Source organism: Bombus terrestris, chromosome 15, assembly GCF_910591885.1.
Source record: "Bombus terrestris chromosome 15, iyBomTerr1.2, whole genome shotgun sequence".
NCBI classification, from domain to species: domain Eukaryota; kingdom Metazoa; phylum Arthropoda; class Insecta; order Hymenoptera; family Apidae; genus Bombus; species Bombus terrestris.
In genome coordinates this window covers 10,885,535-10,904,816 of record NC_063283.1, presented here as the reverse complement: position 1 = coordinate 10,904,816, position 19,282 = coordinate 10,885,535, and the positions used below count along the sequence as shown (strand labels likewise).

Here is a 19,282-nt window from a genome sequence, read left to right as displayed (position 1 = left end):
GGTGCAATTTGTTTAATATACTTAATGTCTTTGTAATTCTTTTATGGATATTCCAATCGGCAGAAATACTCAAGATTTCATCGCCATACCCTCTATATCCCCATACCTCTATCACAGCCCAATCATGAACATAGCCATCGAATCGACTTCCAGCGGAATTAGATTCAAACTAGATGGATTCTCGTCAAAGTGGCTCTTACGACTTGCTGCATTACACCGGTAAATCCTATTAAACTGCGACGGCTAACGAATGGGTAACCCGACACGGGCTCTAAATTAAGTAACAGGCGAAAAAAGGAGGAAGTGGGGGGTTAGGCAGGAGGTTAGCAGGCGGAAGAGGAACGACGAAGATCGTTAAAGGTTTTAAATGCTTTTTCTCGATGACGCAATTTCAGTACCGTGGAACCGGATTAGGAAGCGGTGAGTAACGATGATAACGAAGAGGAAAAAAACCAATGACAATAAAAACGCGACCGCAAAGGAAATAACGATAGCCGGCATTTTCCCCTGACTGATTAAAATTGTTTCTTAAAAAATCATCTGTGTCGTATTTGATATTTGAAATATATCTTCGATATAACCACGATCGTTTTCGATCCACCTTGTTTTTTAAGCGTCGAATGGATAATTGGATTACTTAGGCCAGAGGTAATATAATATCCCTTTCCACGTAAGCGATTCTGTACTACACAACCATTTCACTGCAGGTGTCTAGAGTAAAACGTCAATCATATTAATCACCGGCCAGACTGAATAGCTGCGTTTTGTTCGTTTAAACGAGACAAAATGAAAACGTTATCGATACACTGGTATCAGGTTAACCGGTTAAGATTTTGCTTCGTTATTATTGAACATCGCTTCTTAATGTAATTCTCGCTCCAAAAAATTGGTTCCATGAATTGCTGGGACGAAAACAAGCGTTACTTAACAAAGTGTTTAAGAGCTTCTTGATTTGTGAAGTTGATCAATGTAGCTCCTAGATCGTACAAATGTGAAATAAGTTCTTTCTATCTCGTTTAATCCCCTCTCTCCGTTACCAACAAATGAAACAATCGTGTTGAGAGGAAATAAAATAAAAGTGTCACGTATGGTTAGAAAAACGATTTCGAATATACACACAATACGGGAAACAGTGCTACCGAGGAATATTTGCTTCCTATCGACTGACTCGCGGCGGATTATGAACGGAAATAGAACCAATAATCGATCAATCGTGGTGGTGGTCATTACAGGTATCCATCGTATATATGTACATAATATTATATACGTGAAAACATTGATATCCGTTGAAAGTATCTACGATATATCAGCCGATAATGTGTTCCATACATAATAAACGGTATACACACTCTAGTTCAAAAGTATTAGAATACTTGTTAGTTTCACAAAATATGATGATTCGTTTAAATGTTGCATTCGTACAAGGCAACGACGCAAACATTTGTACGCAAAAAATTGTAAATTAAGAATCATATATGTTATACACATATATACATACATAATTACCTGACCTCGTTTGTTAGAAAAATGTTACAAGAATTAGATGTAAAACTGAAAAATTTTTATATTTAAAATCTCAATTGAAATTCGGAACTGAAAGTTAAATAACGTAAGTGTCAGGATTGATTGAAGCAATGATTTGTAAGTCATAGTGAATGTAAACGAAAACCGATTTAGTTATTATACACGAATTATTACACACAGAAATAAGATTTTTCTTGTAACGTTGAATATGTCTACGTATTGTTTGTTTATTTTAAGATTGCACAATCTGTTTTTGGATAAATTTCAAAGTAGATAATGACTGTTAAACGATAGTGTACATATATCATATATGGCTGGTGTAACGGGCAAAGAGAGACAGAGAAAGATAGAAAATTAAGAAAGGGTAGATGACAATAGATCATAAAATATTAAGGGAAATAGTGAACAAGAAATTTATTGAGAAGAATTATATATATATATACTGAGAGAGAGAGAGAGAGAGAGAGAGAGAGAGAGAGAGAGAGAAGAGATATGTAGAAAGCGAGAGAAATTAATTCTTCCGTATCAACGTGAATAGCTCTCTGTCGGACAGGAAGAAGCTATCAACAACGCGACAAGAACCGACAATAAAAGTACCGACGGCACGCGCGCAGGAAATACGAAACTCGGTAATACAAAAACGAAGATCCTTTCAAATGTAAATCTAAGCTTTTATCATGGATACATCTCTTACGGAATATCTAAAAGTGGTCGAACGACAGCAAATACTATGAATGTTACGCTGATCAGAAAATCAGAACGTCCGTGTTAAATAGTATTGTATTATAGGAAGTAATTTTCAATTTGCTCCTAAATACATATATAGCTGTAGAAACATTCATGTATCTAAATTAGAATATAAATTAATTCGAATTATTTGCTAAACAAGAAGATTGTATTCTAAACTCGACACGAAACAGAAACTCATATTTTCACACTAATACATCAATAGAATATGATCAGTTGTAAATGCTTAAATGCAGTTTTAGTTATATTAGGTAAATTAAACATTTCTATGCTTAATAGGTTAAATTCAAAGATTGCAACATGATTAGCATGTAATTACAATAACACTACTTCTACCTCGGTATACTTTTATTAAATTAAATTTTGATACAAAACAATTGATGTCATTTATATACTAAAAGCGAAAGAAATACTATATCGAGTTTGTATGTATGTTTAACGTAGAGTCGGAAAGAAGTGCCGAAAATTCTAATCATGTAAATAATTTAAAAAAAGAAATTGATTCCTGGCTGTCGTAAAGATCCGTCAACGATCCATCATAAATCTGATAAACGTTATAAACACTGCTTATTCTACTATGTACTTATATATGGATTGCTATGAATACGTGCTACTACTAGCATTAACATTTACAGTGATTCACACTATTTTAATCTTCTCCTCTCACGCTCAGATTGATGGAAAATTTCAACCATGAATTATCAAGATGTAAATTGTTTACGTATATTTGCCGGGTGAATTTGCACGTCAGAGAATTTGTAGAAATAAATATCGAATAATGTAACACCATTGATGCAGCGCTGCCTTCCAAGATAAGAATTTTATACCTAGCCGTCGAAGAAAGCGCGTAAAACGACGATAAGTTATGACTACGTTTTCTCCAGGAGCAAAGGCAAATTTTCAAGGTAATGTTACGTACCCCTCCATTAGAAAATAGGAATCGGTATACCCGCGAAAAAGCACGCGGCCTGCCGATTAGATGTGATACTCATAAATATCGATTATTGATAAGTTAAATAACAACGAACTATCGACGAATATCGATTATTTCCGATATTTTATCGTATGATAGTATTACGGACTTTTTATTCACAATAAAACTGTTAATTAAAGATTGTAAAAGCTTGTAGAGTTCTATTCTAGTTACCTGATCATTGCACCATGAAGTTGTCGTACTACTATAACTCTGAATTTCGTTTTTAAAAAACGATATTCATTTCATAAATTTAAAACTTATTCAATATTTAAATTTAGTAAAGAATTATATCAGACATTTGTAATAATTTTCTTATTTTATGCCTTATCAGTCTCTCAAGTACAGAACGAGTTATTATATCGAATACAGTACAGAGAATAAGAATAAAGAAATTGGTACGATGAATACCAAAAACTATTCTGTAGTACAATAAGGTCCTAAAGCAAAATTGTAATTTTTGAAAAATGAAAATAAATAATTAAGAAAAGTTACCGAAAATAATCGATATGCCATTGATATATTTCCATCTCTATCCTCGACGCAATGTACGTTTTTATTTTATTATATTCCGCTATATTGTTTTCATAGAAACTTACTTATTCGATCGATTATATAATTCCCATTACTCTCTATTACTTTCTCCGTTTCTCTCAACATTTTTCAAGCTTTTCAATCGAGTTTTTATGATGAGAATTTTTACGATTTGAGCGAAAAATAATCTTGGAGAACATTTGCTAACCTCTTTATATGTATATCATATTTTTGGAATTCCCCCACCCACCCACCATTAAAATAATATTACGACAATCTGAATATATTATGTTTCATAGTTTGTCAATTAATACCTATCAAATAGTTTCTTTTTTAATTACATTACTCACATAGAGCGTAGAGTGTTATCTTGATGATAAGGTCTTCCTAATTTGACTTCTTCAAATGTTGAAAGGAAATAATATAGACTAGCAGAAGTTATATCATTGGTTAAATAACTAATACTAATTGGTTAAATAACATGATAATAATTTTATAAAAATGGAATATAATAATACAAGAATACATGAATACTTTGCGTCGAGCCGAATATAACAACGCGAGCAGACGCGGAAACCGCACCAATGAAAGGGGCGATTGAATGAGAGACAATGAACGCCGATGCGATGGCAGCGCGGGCGAGTTCATTGAAAGGGAGAAGAAACTTTTGCCCGCGAATCGAGACGCATTGTGAAATGACAGACATGTATTTTCCTGGTGTACAAGATGCCTCTTGTACACATGTGTCAAATTAAAGAATCAAATAGGGAGAAACAGCGGGGACTGTTTTATCATTTCTATCAATGTAGATTGGAAACGCTTTTCGCCGCCGCATTTTGAGCGAACAACTTAATTTGACACTGTCGGTATGTATTGCCGCTGTTATATTCTCCATTCCCCTCCTTCTCTACTCCCCTCTCTTTATGTCATTGCACCAGCGAGAATAACAATGACAGAACTGTAAGAAATTGTTAATATCAAAGAATTGAATCATATTTTTATTTTGATGTAATTAGAGAAATTTGAGCCAATTATGAGTACTTGGATCTTTCATATTTCGTTTATGTGTTATAAGCATTATGTACGATTTCGCATCTTTAATACGTTTTGTGCTTCGTAGGCAGTGAAAGTGGCGGTAGATCGACAATAAAAATGGAAGAAAGTATTTCCATTCTATGGGGCGAAGGAAGATAAGTTTCAATCCGATATTTCAATAAAATGTTATGAATTAGATGGATTTTTATTTTTCTATAGTTAAATATTCTAAGAGAGTCCTTAACTATCGAACCTTCGTTGCTGATCTTAATTATCTCGTGGCATGAAACGCGTTAATTTTCACACACGCGCAAACGTCCATAACTTAGTAGTCTCCGAGGAAATAAAAAACATTTATCTTCCATGAACATAGAAACATTTAAACAATACGAAATATCCTTAGAGGTGACACCCGAAAGAAGCCCGCCTAAATATTCTCGTGATGGAAACGTGACTTTGTGACAACCGATCACGAGACGCCGCACCGCGCCGGCTCTTGAAATCTGTCACACAAGCAACACGCACAACCCATTATACGCGACACTAAAATAACCACCAAACTCATAACAAGAATATCATAAAATGTGAATATAGCTTATCTAAGGTATATGATTCTAAACTCGGAAGGAAAAGGGAGAAAGTGAAGGATTCGAAAGATGAAAAGGGGAGAAAGACGCCGCGTTACCGACGGAGCGTGTCGTGTCTCGCACGTCATGGGCACGAGTCAGTCGACATCGTTTTGTGAAACACGAGACGGGCGTAAACGATCTCAGGATGATTTCTATGGGGGTACAGTCCGGTCGAATTGGAGAAGGGAGGACATGTTATGGCGTTCGGTACATCTAGTATAATGTAACACACCGATAGCAGAGCACCGCGCGGTCGTAACGGCGACACGAAGAAAGCGCAATGGCCGACCACTGCACCTCCACTGGCTGCTTCGATCCTTCCTAGCCACGAGGATATTTCACACACTTGCTCTATCTCGTTCGAGAATCGGCACACGCGCACGACACCCTTTGTCCGAGACTTTCAGCTAAATAGGAGTCCCGGATGTTTTTATTCCGTGTAACGAATGCAGCTAGGGACGGTTCGTACTGTCCGATCGTATGAACCCGCTGCCACTCGCACCAGACCGTCACGCACCGTCCCGTCCGCTGGATAGAAACCGACTGACTGACATGCTTCTTCTCAAGCCGCGATGCACCGCCACGGATGAGGAGGTTAGGTGGAGGGGACATGTTGGTATCCGAGGACGACGCGACGCCTCCACCCGATCAACGTACGACAGAGACACAGATAGACGCGCGGACGACTCCGATTGGGCGTGGTAGAGTCCCTAGACTCGTCTTCGGATACCGACCGAGGATGCGATCTTCTTTAATCGACCGTTCACGCGCCATATATGAACGCGCTATTTGAGTTATGGATGTATCGGATAATTAAAAAAAAAAAATATTAATACTACTTGACAAATGTTGCTTTTAAATAAACATCGAAAACATTTCTTAAACAGAAGAATGTGGAAGTGGACGGTAGGAAGTGCTATTTTTCGATGAGAAATGGATAAAAATTATTCGATATTCGTCAAGAATTTATTTAAAGCGATTATAAAGCACACAACAAATAACAAAAAGTTGTCGGAAGATACGGTGTATACATATGGATCTAAAAGATGGTAATTCTATAAAGATACAATACCTCCAAATTTTTTCCACATTTAATTTCACCGATTCAAACTTTTCCAATATGTCGACGTTAATGAAATTTTAAAACATTTTATATAAAATACACAATGTATGCATAAAGATCGTAAGAGTTCAAATACTTTCATGAGATATTACATGAACATCGAAATTATCAATACAGTTCATAAAGGGAATATTATATCACATAGAATGCACTATCCAGTAATAAAGACTATATAAGGAAGCTATCGATAGGTGCAAATTTGCAAAGATAATAGAGAAGATGTAACATTGCACCTATATCATCAAACTCTATGAGAATGTATAAATAATCAACAAATAACTTTCGTAACTGACACAGTAAAAATTTAAAAAGAAGTATAAAATGAGGAAAGAACGTTATTTTAATAATTCCTATAGCAATATATTTGTTATATTGAATATTATTCTATAGTGGATAAAAATGGAAAATTGGAATGGTAGAATGGAGGACGGTAAAGCAATCTTGCGTGGAAAGTATCGAGTCATTACTATTTCCTAGCACTATTCTAGTCTCCTCAGAAGCGATTTCTCGAGAGAACAATCACGATCAAGACATGATTCGAAAAAGAAATAATAAGGATGATCAAAGGGTAATACGCCAGCGTAATGCATTGGGTTTCCGTTGAAATCTCCAACGTGCGATGACAAGGCGCGTACTGGGTTCGGAAGATATCTGGTACAGTCAAATCTTGGTAACTCGAATGTTAAAGGAATTTACTTATCAAATTTTGTCAAGTGAAGGAAGTTTAATAAACGAATGATTTAAAAGTTTTTTAATAAATTTTTTTTTTAAAGAATTGTAACTACTCGAGTAAAGATAAATACAATCTACAGAAATGATTTATTTATGTGATCAATTTATATTCTATTTCTTAAATTATGGCTACAAAAAGAAATTTCAAGGAATAATTCCGTATTTTCATCGCTTTTTATACCTAGATTTTACAATTTTATGAAATTTAAATAAATTGATGTATTACAACATTATGATAAATGATTGCTTGGTTCTTAATGGGTTAAGATACGATTTTTTTTGACAGCGGTAATCAAAGTTATTTGTAAAATTTTTACGAAAAAAATCGTTGAGAAAGAATTAATTTTTATTTAGGTCGAAGACGGTAATCACAGAATCTTAAGAAAAAATCTTCTAAACAATTAAATGATTAAAAATTTTTTATATGTCCTGACTACGAATAATCGTCATAAACGTTTCCAATTTCTTTGGTATTATTTTTTTGGATATTACGACTTATAGAGACTTTTACGGGGAAACGAAAAGTATGGACAAAATTGCAGAGTCTTACGAATAGTTTTCGAGTTATAGAGGTTCGACTGTATTTTTCACGCCTTTACGGGCCGACTCTAATTTCAATTCTTTCAGACCCTCGAAAATTACTCCTTTGCCAGGCCAACAGAGAAAAAAGAAAAAATACCGAAACGAGCAACCTGGCTGGGACTACACTTCCAACAATGTATCTAGAGTATCAATCACGTGTGTCATTAATGGTTGCGGTTGCGGTTACAAGCCATCGTGGACTATAATTTAGTTGGGTCGCTGTATCCGCGACACAGCGCATTACGCTGTGCAACGCGATTTACGATGTCCATTGTCGCGATGTCTATACAATCAAAAAGCCGGATCCATTTTTGTACCAATGGAATACGTTGGTTTTCGTTCTTCTGTAATTTTAAACTATATCACAGTGATAAGAAAATGTTTGGTTGAATGTTGATAAAATAGTGTCCCTAGAATTCTCTTACGTAATTGAAGCATGAATCTACGTAACATCCTTAATTTTGTAAAGTTATAGATTGCAATTTATCGAGCTGTTATTGACTGTTAGCGTTATTAATCATTATCGATTTTTGTTTAAAGATTTCTGTATGTATCGTTTCATTTCTGTTAAGAATAAATCGTATCGTATTTAGATCTGTAAGGACCGAAATCGAACTAGACGAGGTTGATTTGATTTCTTTAAGCTTATTTCGTAATTATAGAAAAGAAACGACGATATTAATCCATTGATAGAAAATCTCAAGATGAAATAATTTTGGAATGAAAATATAATTAACGGGTAGTTTCAACATATTACCATAGTTAGCTGTAATTAAAGATTAATTACAAGTTAATTCCTAAGTAGGAAATTTCCTCGTGAGACGCGTAGCTCGAAGCAAAAAGTTTCGGAGTGTGTCGAATTTTCGTCAGTCTCCACACCCCAAAACGGATGGTAGTTCATATCGGAAGTATGTCAAGAATTTAGCCATGGGCTGTTTTCACTAATAGCTCGCGATAATTGCTCAGCCGCGTTTGCCACGGTTACGCCATGAAATGAACCGTGTCAAAAGCGGCCTGTTATTCGAATTATGCCATTTTTTGCTTGAGTCCTCGCATCAGCAGCAGTCAGGTCACGATCAAGTGGAGAACAGCGAGAAACAGCGGTGATAGAGATGTTCATAGATGTTTCTGTGTTAACGTTTCTCGTTTCTTCGTCGTGTATGAAAATTTCTGAATTTGTTTTTACAATTCATTAAGATCCGTTTTGTTCGAGGCGTTTGAGGTTGCCTGCGTTCATCCATTTCTTAGTCCAATTAAATTCAAAGTATTCAAGATGATTTTTACATAAAAATCGTATAAATAAAATTTTTAATATATTACTTATTCGGTTCTTTGTGCTCTATTATACCATCTATCTACAATATTTATTACAACATTGATAAAAAAAGTATTCAAAATTTCCTGACGTTAAGAAATACTGCTCTGGACTTTCTATTTTTCACAGTATCGTATACGCAATGAAATCGAAACTCCGATATCTGCCATTAAGCAGCATCTTACGAAGCAACGATCGTTAAGTCGCCTCGTGTACAATTTTTACCGAGATTTTTCGGTCGTGGGATATAAACGATCAGATTTAGATTATTGTGCAACTGGTAACGATACAAGACCGGTGTATCGAGTAACGAGAGCCACGTTTCGCTAGCCACAGAGGCTTTCTAAGCTGAAGATCTTTTTCTCTTCGGATCGAATTGCCACTGGTTCGCGACTGAGACTGACGACAAACGAGCTCTCTTCGCATTTATTCTTCGGAAAAGGCTCGTGCATACTTTTAACCATTTTTCAAACTGATAACAAATCCCCAGAGTTACGTTCTATCGATGGAATTTGAAAAATCCTGCGAAAATTATCGAAATGCCGCCACTATATCGTCATTACAAGAATTATGCTTATAAATTGATTTAGTATACTTGAGACGCTTTCTCGTTTAACTTCTGTAAGAATTATAAGTATGAATTTTCAATTGTGTATTTTAGATAATTAATTCTATTCTAGCCCGAATACTTGCCCGAATTAATAGAAATTGTGGAAAAAGTTGGAAAGAAACATTTTCCATTTTCTTAACTGTAACTGTAGCTGAGATGGGATTCGATACGATCATTGGATGAAAGGAACTCTAATCGTAGTTAAATTTGGTTTTAAATATTCCGTAATTTTATTTCGAAACTCAGAGATCTAGCAACAGGACAAAGTAGCGTTTTTCAAAGATATACATATTTATAAAAGGGGGAGGACGAATATCTGAATATTAAGAATAAGAATGATACTGGCTATCGATTGAATACTATTTGAAACACGCTGCTTCTAATTTTTTAAATTGCTCGCGGATCTATTTGAAAAAGAGAAAAACGGCATCTGACTAGTGAGCAACGATACGTGACGTTATATACATATAAATATCTAAAACCAGCAAATACGTACGAAGATATATGTATATTTTTGTTTTTTATGTTTTATCATATCTATCAGATATATTAATAATCAACGTACCGAGACTTTTATTAGTGATCACACAGATTTTGTTAAGAATTCCTCAGAAAAGCTTCGGAAGGTTAACCGAAACACGAAGAACACATCCTTGACAGGGTCGTCATTGACCAGAGGAAATCTGATAATTTCATCGCTAACAGCTTGCATAGTTATCGAATGATCCAGCCGTCGGATCATGGATTCACGAAGCGTGGAACGAAAAGAAATAGGCGGGAGGCTAGAAAAAGCGATCTGCCATATGCAGCACTGCTTCACTGCGTAACACTCGAGAGATCGCGACGCTTGTCTTACAACTGGAGCAAATATATTACATCGCGCGATTATAGGCATGTATCAGTAGCCTGTGGTACGGTACACGAAATACACGTACGGTGATTTTACTGCGGACATAGTTATTCCCGCAGAAAGATTCAGTTGTAAAGATCTGTGTTCATTTTTTTGGTTGTGATAGAAAAGAATGCCATATTACATAAATAGCTATATTTCTTTCTTAAATTTACTTTGGCACTTAAATAAGTAAACCTGAATGAAACTTATTTAAATTAATCTAAACAATTCTAATGATCCTAAACGATCCTAGATAATTCTAAATTCACCTAGATTAACCTAAATTAATTTCAATTCGTATAAAAAATATTTACATATTTTGAAAAAATGAGAAGAATGAATTATTGCTAGGACGATAAATTTGTGGTTTCGTTGTAATAGTACGAATAAAGATTTAACATGATTTGAGTATGGTTAAAGAGAGAAATTGATAGTAAAAGTTGAAGAATGAGATCGAAAATGAATTGGAAGGTTTTAGTGGTTGGATTTTTGATGACGTTAGCGTTGGTGGACGTCTGTGTAGGGAACAACGGTACCTGGGATAAAGTTCGCGAGAAGAAAGCGCGCATAGTGAAGAAACTGAAGAAGGATATCCGGAAGTTGAAAAAGCAAGAAGGAGCGGTTAAGTTAGTGGGTGGAAAGAACGGTGGACACGAAGGTAACGAGTGTTTCGAATTCCAAAGTTTCGTCTGGCATTCCCTTGTTTGCGAGTAAATTAGAAATAGAGTGGTACTCTTTCGAGGGTAATAGAACACTTTCGAATTAAACGCGGTTTTCCGTTTAAAAAAGAGAGATAGAGATTAAGAGATATAAATTTGAAAATGTCGATATCTGAATGTATTAAAATATAATAAAAAATACCGACGTGTAGTATATATGACAAAGATTTAGACTCGAATTTTTAGTAATTCGATGTAAATATAACAGCGATTGAAATAATCTGCAGAAATCTCAAAGAACTACGATCGCGAACTGGAAAATGAATTTTGTAGTTACATTCGATTCGGTTCCAAATACGAGTACGTGTATATCGACGAAAAGATTAACCGTTTTCCACGGAAAATACAGAAAGAACGTTCGACATGGGAGCAAAATCGACGTAACAGAGAGAAGTAATATAGTAGGTTGGAGTGTAATATCCAATGGAGGGTAATAAAAATTGACACGCCAATGTCTGGGACGGATTCTATCCTGTTTTATGGTCCAATTTGATGATGGCTATCCTATCTTGTAGCTCGCCATTCTGTGCCTATGCGACGTTTACCACGCTGACACATAGTCGTTGACATAAATCATCCTCGAGTTGACCCCTTTTTAATCGCCATTGCGTAACTTACACGCGAAAAGATTGATAAAACCGCGACGTTTCACGTAAGATCCGTTTTTGCACCAAACGTTCGTGTCAATCTGTCTCCTTCTGATTAGTAAGCTGCTATTTTAATCCAGAAATGTCGATGATGAATACGACGGAGTGTCGAGGAATCGCAAATTTTTTATTTCGTAAAGAATCTTGGATTCTCTGTTTGACAAGGAACAAGAAAAAAATTAAAATTTTCGGAGTTTCAAATTTCGACAGAGACTGTTTCTATCGTAAATTGACTGGCAAATATTATAAAAATCGAGGCTTCCAAGCGTGTGGTTCCTACTCCTGAAATTCCTAATTCGCAAGAATCTTGCAAATTATCTTCGAAAAGTTCCTACGCTTCACTATTCTCGCACGATTTAACTAACATTATCGATGACATTTTTCCAAATTACAAGTTACAAGTTATCGATATCAACGGACAACCTTTTACACAAACAGTAACAAGTTTGTCGATAAAACAAACGAAAGTTTAAGTTACTTGAACGTCTTATTTAACAACAAATTAGAAAACTATCGTATAAGAGAGAACCCTGTAACCTAGGCTTTGTAATTTGTTAATTTACCAATATCACTAATTGGTAAATTAGCGTACAAGGGGGCGTGTACGTTAAGAAGGAAACTTACATTTTCGCTAATGAAATGTCGCGAACAAATTGTAGAAATTGGAAAATTACAGTAGCAAAGTAGAAAACCTGCAACGTATAATTGCGTGAAAGCCGTATCTAAAAACAAGCTGTCACGCGCAAAAGAATCTTCCCTTCGCGCACACTTATACCGTGCAGAATGATTTCAAAGTAAAAAACAGAACGAAGCTAACGAGCAATTGACATTCGAGAAGAGACGAACCGTTTAATCGAGCAATTATCGCGGCAACCCCATAAACTCTGTTATTAGCCAGACACGCGGTGGAACCGGAAAACCAGCAAGTACAAGCTCTATAATTCGATTGGTTACGCAGGAAACGTGGAAATACTTCACGATGGGAAATGGGGCAGCGTATGCGACGACGAATGGGATTACTTGGAGGCCAATGTGGTTTGCAGACAATTAGGCTTCGACGGTGCAATTAAACCGACGTCGAACGGTCATTTTGGTCAGGCCAGAAGTGAGATAATATTGTCTCTTCGTTTCTAGTCAATATTTCTTTCCTTCCTCTCTCAGAATCCACGCTAACGCGAAATTTTGAATCGTAACGTATGCAACGTCCGTCTCTTTGTATATTCGGGAAACAAAATTGAAAATTCTATTTTTATTTGCATCTTTCGTAATATGGAATTTTAATTTCTTGCCGTGCGAATTTTTGGTGAAAAGCGAAAGCATATTTACGGTAATCGAAGAAAACGAGAATTTCGTACGTTACTATTTCGTAAATAGGATCTTTGTTGAAAGGACCGAGTTGATCAAGTAGGATTATTTTGAAATTGTATAAAGCATCGAAAGGACGTCGTTGTCGATCTTCGTTGGATTATCCTCGTTCGCGTTTGCGATGGAAAGAGATTAATCTTTTGCGGTCCCATGTACGTACACAATTAACCAATTCTTTTTTCCTCTTTTCGTCGTATTTTCGTACTTCTTTTGTACTCTTTACGTTCGATTAATTAACAAGACACTAGGTTGATTCGCTTGTGGCTCGTGTTTTCGCATAGTTTACGTATGAAACGATGCACCGAAACGCAAAACACTCGAAATAACGTGTTAGTCGATAAGCCAATTAAGTGTTAACGTAGTGCACTCGTATATATCCATCCAGATAAGGCGTATCTCTCACCTGTTCCTTTTAGTCGAGGTCAAATCGACCCCATCTTGCTGATTACACGAAAACCGTTCCACCCTGGTGATCAGGGTACTACAACGGCGAACGCTACTTCCACTCTTTCCCCGCATATTTCTCGATTCAGTGAATATCTTGAAAACTATTAAAAAAGCTAAATTATCTGCTAAAAAAAAGTCACATAATAATAAAGTTACTATCAAGCTGATACAATATGATTTTTCTTTCTAAATAAAAGAAAACAACCTACCATCAGTATCTGCCATTTACCACGCTGTATCCTCCGATCGATTCTACCAGAAATCCCTTACACCGCGCTATTCCCCCATAGATTTCTCTCAGATGAAAGTAACGTTTCGTTTCGGGCATTCATCGCTAGTAGACCAGAGCAAAAAGAACCAGTTTGCATCCCGAGGAACTCGTAGTTTTTCCAATAGCTCGTGCTTGGGACCGCAAAAGGTTGCAGAGGATTACCGATAGAAGGCTTAAAAAACTGTATAGGATGAAAAAAAACATTCCAGGAAGATATTGGATGGACAACGTGTATTGCGACGGGAGCGAGAACGAACTGTCGAAATGCCGCTTCGACGAATGGGGTGCTTCCGACTGCGAGGGCGGCGAAGCAGCCGGTGTAATTTGCGCCTGCGAGCAGCAGGACGAGGAGGATGAAGGGATAGCGAAGGGAAAGCTGAAAAGGAAGTCAGGGAAACGGAGAATCAAGGATATCCATCAGCAGGGAGTGGCGATAAGGTTGGCCGGCGGCCGTGTCCATAACGAAGGCAGAGTGGAGATCAAACTAGGAAATTCAGGTATCGTTAAATCCGCCGCGCAACGTGGCCTTTACGTTAAAAGCTGTCACTGGTTTTACTTGAGTATTTTTATCTTCTTTTTGGTTTAATTTTAACGTTGAAAGAACGATAAAAGTCGACTTATTTTTCTCCCGTAATCTGTGATTGAAATGAAAAGTTGGAGAAAAAATTGAAATAAAAAAACGAAAATTCGAGAAAATTCCATTTTTATCTTCGTTACTTTATCGTTCGATCGAAAAAGGAAGAGATAATAACGATGTATAACATGCTGATAACAAAGAAAAGATAAAATAACACAGACGATTCAAGATTGTCAGAAAAGGAAGAAGATACAAGGTAAAGGGAGACTACCGAAGCAATTTCATTTCAGATTGGGGTGTAGTCTGTGGTGATAGTTGGTCCCTATTCGAAGCGGCGGTGGTTTGCCGGCAATTGGGCCTAGGTTACGCCTCCGACGCCATCCAGACCAACTTTTTCGGCGGCGAGAAGATACCTATGACCATCAGTGGCGTACAGTGTCACGGAGACGAGAACAATCTGATCGACTGTCTGCACGACAAACTTCTCGACTGTCCAGGTAATAGAAACGCTGCTGAAACAAACCTGGATTTCCTTGTTCCCCTTGTTTCGTTGAAATAATAATAATATTTATAACAATAAATATTCTAGACGTTGAGATTTTCACTTTTCTTAGTATTTTAAGTCGCTTGTTTCGTCGAGATGTTCGTGCTTTTTAAAAAACTTCCCTTTAATCGTTTCAAACGTTCAATATTATGAAAAATATTTGATTCCGGAGATTTCAATTACTTCGTAATTGCGTAATTGCGTCGTATGCGTTACAGGTTCGATACAGAACGTGGCCAGCGTAGTATGTCTTCGAGAGATGCCAGATCTGGTATTCGATCACATAGAACTCATGCGAACGGCGCATCTCGAGGATAGACAACTATATTGGTTACAATGTGCTATGGAGGAAAATTGTGTTGCTTCTCAGGCTTATAAGGTACAAAAGGAATCGGAGAATTGGCACCTAGAGACGAGGAGACTTTTAAGATTCACTGCGAGGATTTTAAACGCTGGAATCGCGGATTTTCGACCATCAGTACCGAAACACCTTTGGGAATGGCATATGTGTCATATGTGAGTAACTAGATCGACAAAATTCTAGAAAGATAAAGTAACGAAAGTTGGTTAAAGGTAAAATCTTTCGATTATAATAATTGATTACAATTGGTAAAAATTAAGATCAATTATTATAATCGATAAATTGTATTTAAAGTGAATTCATCATAGTCGGTCTTCGGATTATCAATCGGAACGATGGGTTCCCATTGGCCAGTCAAAGGCATCGCTTTGACCGTAAAGAGAGTTAACACAACCTGAAACAATCAGTTTTAGGATAGCCCCGAACAGATGAACTGCAACCTTCACGAAACGTCGGAATAATAAACCGAAAACTATTACGAATTCAGAAAACTATCGATGATACGTTAAATCGGCCGTACTTAGAGGGAACGAAGAATGAGACGTCAATTTTTAGTGGCTATAAAATTTCACTAATGATATTAATACAATGAAATTGAAAACGCTACAAACACTTTTAATCTGAAAGGAATTTTGAAGCTCCAACTTAGAAACAAAGCAAACAAATTGAACAACGATACATGATTCGACATACGAGATACATATCTTCAGAAAGTTCAAAAGCTCCAAACCATATATTTTTGACAAATCCCCTATAGGGACAAATCGATCTATTTTAGTCGATTGAAAACGATTCCGACTATACAAATAATATATTAGAAGTTCGATAAGAACTTACGGTTCGTTTTGGATTCATCGAGAAATATCCAAACCGTGTTTCACCAACAAAACCTCTTTTCGTCGATTGAAATCGATCTCGATTACTCGAATAATATTTTGTGTATATATATATATATATTACGAGCTCGTAATACATTACAAATCGTTTATGCCAGAGAAATTTCGTCTGATCGAAATTGGTTTCAAGCACTCGAACGACGTATTAAAAACTAGATTATACCATCGATCCATTCTGGATGAATAAATTTCTTTCGATCGACCGATATCGACACGAGACACTTGTATAACTTTTACCGAAGAACCTTCCATCGAACCTCTTTCGATGGACTGAAATTCCATCGAGGAATACGATAAAATCTCATAAGCCATCAACGTGCACACGAAAAGCTGGAAAATGCATCTCTCTAACGTTAACAACCTGTATCACAGAAACCTGTTTCACTCTCCTAAAATCGATTCGTAATCGCTGGACGTGGCCCGAAGCTCGTTTTCACAGAACAGCCACTCGTCTTATCTGCGATCAGTGATTTCGATACGGCCGATCAAAGTGGCTCGTTGCTCTATCATTAATTCCGCGTTATTCGGTTGTTAACGACAGGCATTACCACTCGATGGAGGTGTTCGCGACGTTCGACGTGTTGGACTTGAACGGGACACGGTTGGCAGAGGGTCACAAAGCATCCTTTTGCTTGGAGGACAATCAATGCTTGCCTGGAGTGGAGCCGAGGTAAACGCAATTAGCAGACTCGTTAGCGAAAACGATCAGTTCCTAACAGGGCCACGCAATTGCTCGACGAACGAAAAATTATTTTTCGTGTTGATGGTGACGATGGACGACGTCTAATTGGCGAGCCAATTAACCAGCGACGCCTGCATGATTTCAGATACAAATGCGCCAATTACGGTGACCAAGGTATTTCCGTGAATTGTAGCGACATTTACAAGCACAACATCGATTGCCAGTGGGTGGATATAACGGAACTTCCAACCGGAGAGTATATTTTCAAGGTAATTCTAATTTGGAGCGTGATTTGCTTAATTTAATCCGCTTGGTTAATTTAATTCGCGTAGAATTTTCGTCTCTGTGTTGTTGTTTGTCGTGAAATAGGTACCGAATAGGTATTGAAGGTAAAATAGGTATTGAATATTAAAAATTGACAAGTACGATCTATTTTACGGAAATAGGTAGTCGCATGGAAATACCACTGCTACTATCTCTATGTACAGTTCCATTTAAATCTATCTCTGCGTATATTTCCAAAACTATTCATAACGTCGGAAAATGTTTCCAGCCAAAGTTAAATGATCTCGAGGGGGGCATAATTTAACGTTAATGGTTATTTTTATAGGTAGAACCGTAGAAGAAATACGAAGGTTTACTTCAACTTTATCGTTTTTAACGAGACTGTTGAACGAACATTTTACAAAATAAATGTTCAAATATTTCCTATAATCTAACGGGGTCTCGACATAAATAGCTTTCAGCTTGATGATCTTTTACAGGGAATGCCAAGACGATTCGAATCGATCAATGTACTAAAACATACATGATTCTATCGAAAAGAAATAACGTCCCACATCCCAAAAAAATACAACGAAGAATCCATGACTTATAATCCTTGAAATAATATTACGAAAATAGGGATCGAAATATCGATTACGTAACGTAAATGTCCACGAGTGACTGCCGAAGTAACCAGCCTAACATCAAGCGTGTAACGCTCTGTCTGTCCTTTTCTTGCGCGAATCAAATAGCCTGTAGAGAGAATCTGGTCCATAAAGGCCGGTGGAGAAGCCGGACAATCGCGATACCGTAGGAGAGAGAACGTAATCGAACCGATATTTACGTTTTCAGGTGGCGGTAAATCCGGAGTTCAAAGTGGGTGAGATGTCTTTCGACAATAACGCGGCAATTTGTCGTTTACTCTACACGGAATCGTTCGCCACTGTGCATAGTTGCGTCATGGGTCGGCCTTCATCTACGAACCTTTAGAATCACGATTCCACCATCTGCGCAAAGGACTTACGAGACTTGCGAGAATCACGATTCCACGATACGTGCAGAGAAGGTTACGATAATCGCTAGATCGCTCGTGTTTATGTGCTCGTAGGAAATTCAAAGGTGTAAAACCGCAGGAAATTATACAAAATATCTAAACTATAACGCTTCTTACTATAATTAATGGCTGAAACTTTGAATCTTCGCTTGGACTTCATTACTGTAGATCGTATTCGTCAAATTCTGAATTTGCATAAATATTCAAATTCAATGAAATAGAACGAACATGGTTAAAATTGAAGCTACAACGGCAGTTGTGTTAATTACGATGCTATTAAATAATAAAGAGAGTCTTTTGCTGATAATAATCTTTAATCGAATCTTTTCGTTTATCTTTATTACGAATGGTGTCGCAGGTAAATGGGATTTGGCGAAATGGACCGAACAAAGTCCTATATTGTAGTTCCACGACGACGACTGTTTCATCTTCTTTCGCCAAAAGGGATTTCTATAAAGAGAAAAGTACTTGGGATTTCGAAATAGGCTTACGCGAAAATATGACACACTCGAAGGGTAAACTAGTTAATATGGGAATGGATATTCCTAACCGTGAATTATTTGTACAAATTATGGAAATTATTTGATACGAAAGTAATTTTTGAAACAATTGTTTTTCACGAGAATGTCGAAGCTTAGTACATCAACCTCGAGATTATTGTCTTATTATTTAAACGCGACTTATATTTAAATATGTACACTGTATACTGATCTAATGGTAGTAAAAAAATTTTCTATTCTCGAAGAAGTAATTCGTCAA

The 19,282-nt window shown here is 36.6% G+C and overlaps 2 protein-coding genes across 6 annotated transcripts in view; one reads left to right on the top strand and one right to left on the bottom strand.

The window, feature by feature from the left end:
• The window catches only part of LOC100642779 (G protein-coupled receptor kinase 2), a 28,164-nt gene extending 22,115 nt beyond the window's left edge, over positions 1-6,049 (bottom strand). Inside the window, exon 1 of one of the 4 annotated variants that reach the window (XR_007226468.1) lies at positions 5,675-6,049. The gene's annotated coding sequence lies outside the window, so the exon portion shown is untranslated. Of the gene's footprint in view, positions 1-106; positions 1,399-4,128; positions 4,268-5,674 lie in introns of those variants that run through there. The other 3 variants (XM_048412405.1, XM_048412408.1, XM_048412407.1) reach the window with 3 other exon arrangements.
• A 4,661-nt stretch (positions 6,050-10,710) lies between these two features.
• LOC100647556 (lysyl oxidase homolog 3A) lies at positions 10,711-18,833 on the top strand. Of its 2 annotated transcripts, XM_003401305.4 has the most exons (8): positions 10,711-11,354; positions 13,021-13,167; positions 14,355-14,642; positions 15,013-15,219; positions 15,485-15,782; positions 17,065-17,193; positions 17,351-17,474; positions 18,322-18,833. In XM_003401305.4, exons 1-8 carry the CDS (start codon positions 11,144-11,146, stop codon positions 18,457-18,459), a joined length of 1,542 nt encoding a protein of 513 aa, XP_003401353.1. In that variant the 5' UTR covers positions 10,711-11,143; the 3' UTR covers positions 18,460-18,833. The 2 variants fall into 2 exon arrangements, with proteins under 2 accessions (XP_003401353.1, XP_048268953.1); XM_048412996.1 differs by lacking the exon at positions 13,021-13,167.
• The last annotated feature ends 449 nt before the right edge of the window (positions 18,834-19,282 follow it).

Bases quoted from the DNA above. Each gene is read 5' to 3' on its own strand.
- LOC100647556 (XM_003401305.4), top strand. From the start codon at position 11,144: ATGAGATCGAAAATGAATTGGAAGGTTTTAGTGGTTGGATTTTTGATG. The intron at 15,783-17,064 runs GTGAGTAACTAG...TGTTAACGACAG, and splicing joins GAATGGCATATGTGTCATAT to GCATTACCACTCGATGGAGG. The intron at 17,475-18,321 runs GTAATTCTAATT...TTACGTTTTCAG, and splicing joins CCGGAGAGTATATTTTCAAG to GTGGCGGTAAATCCGGAGTT.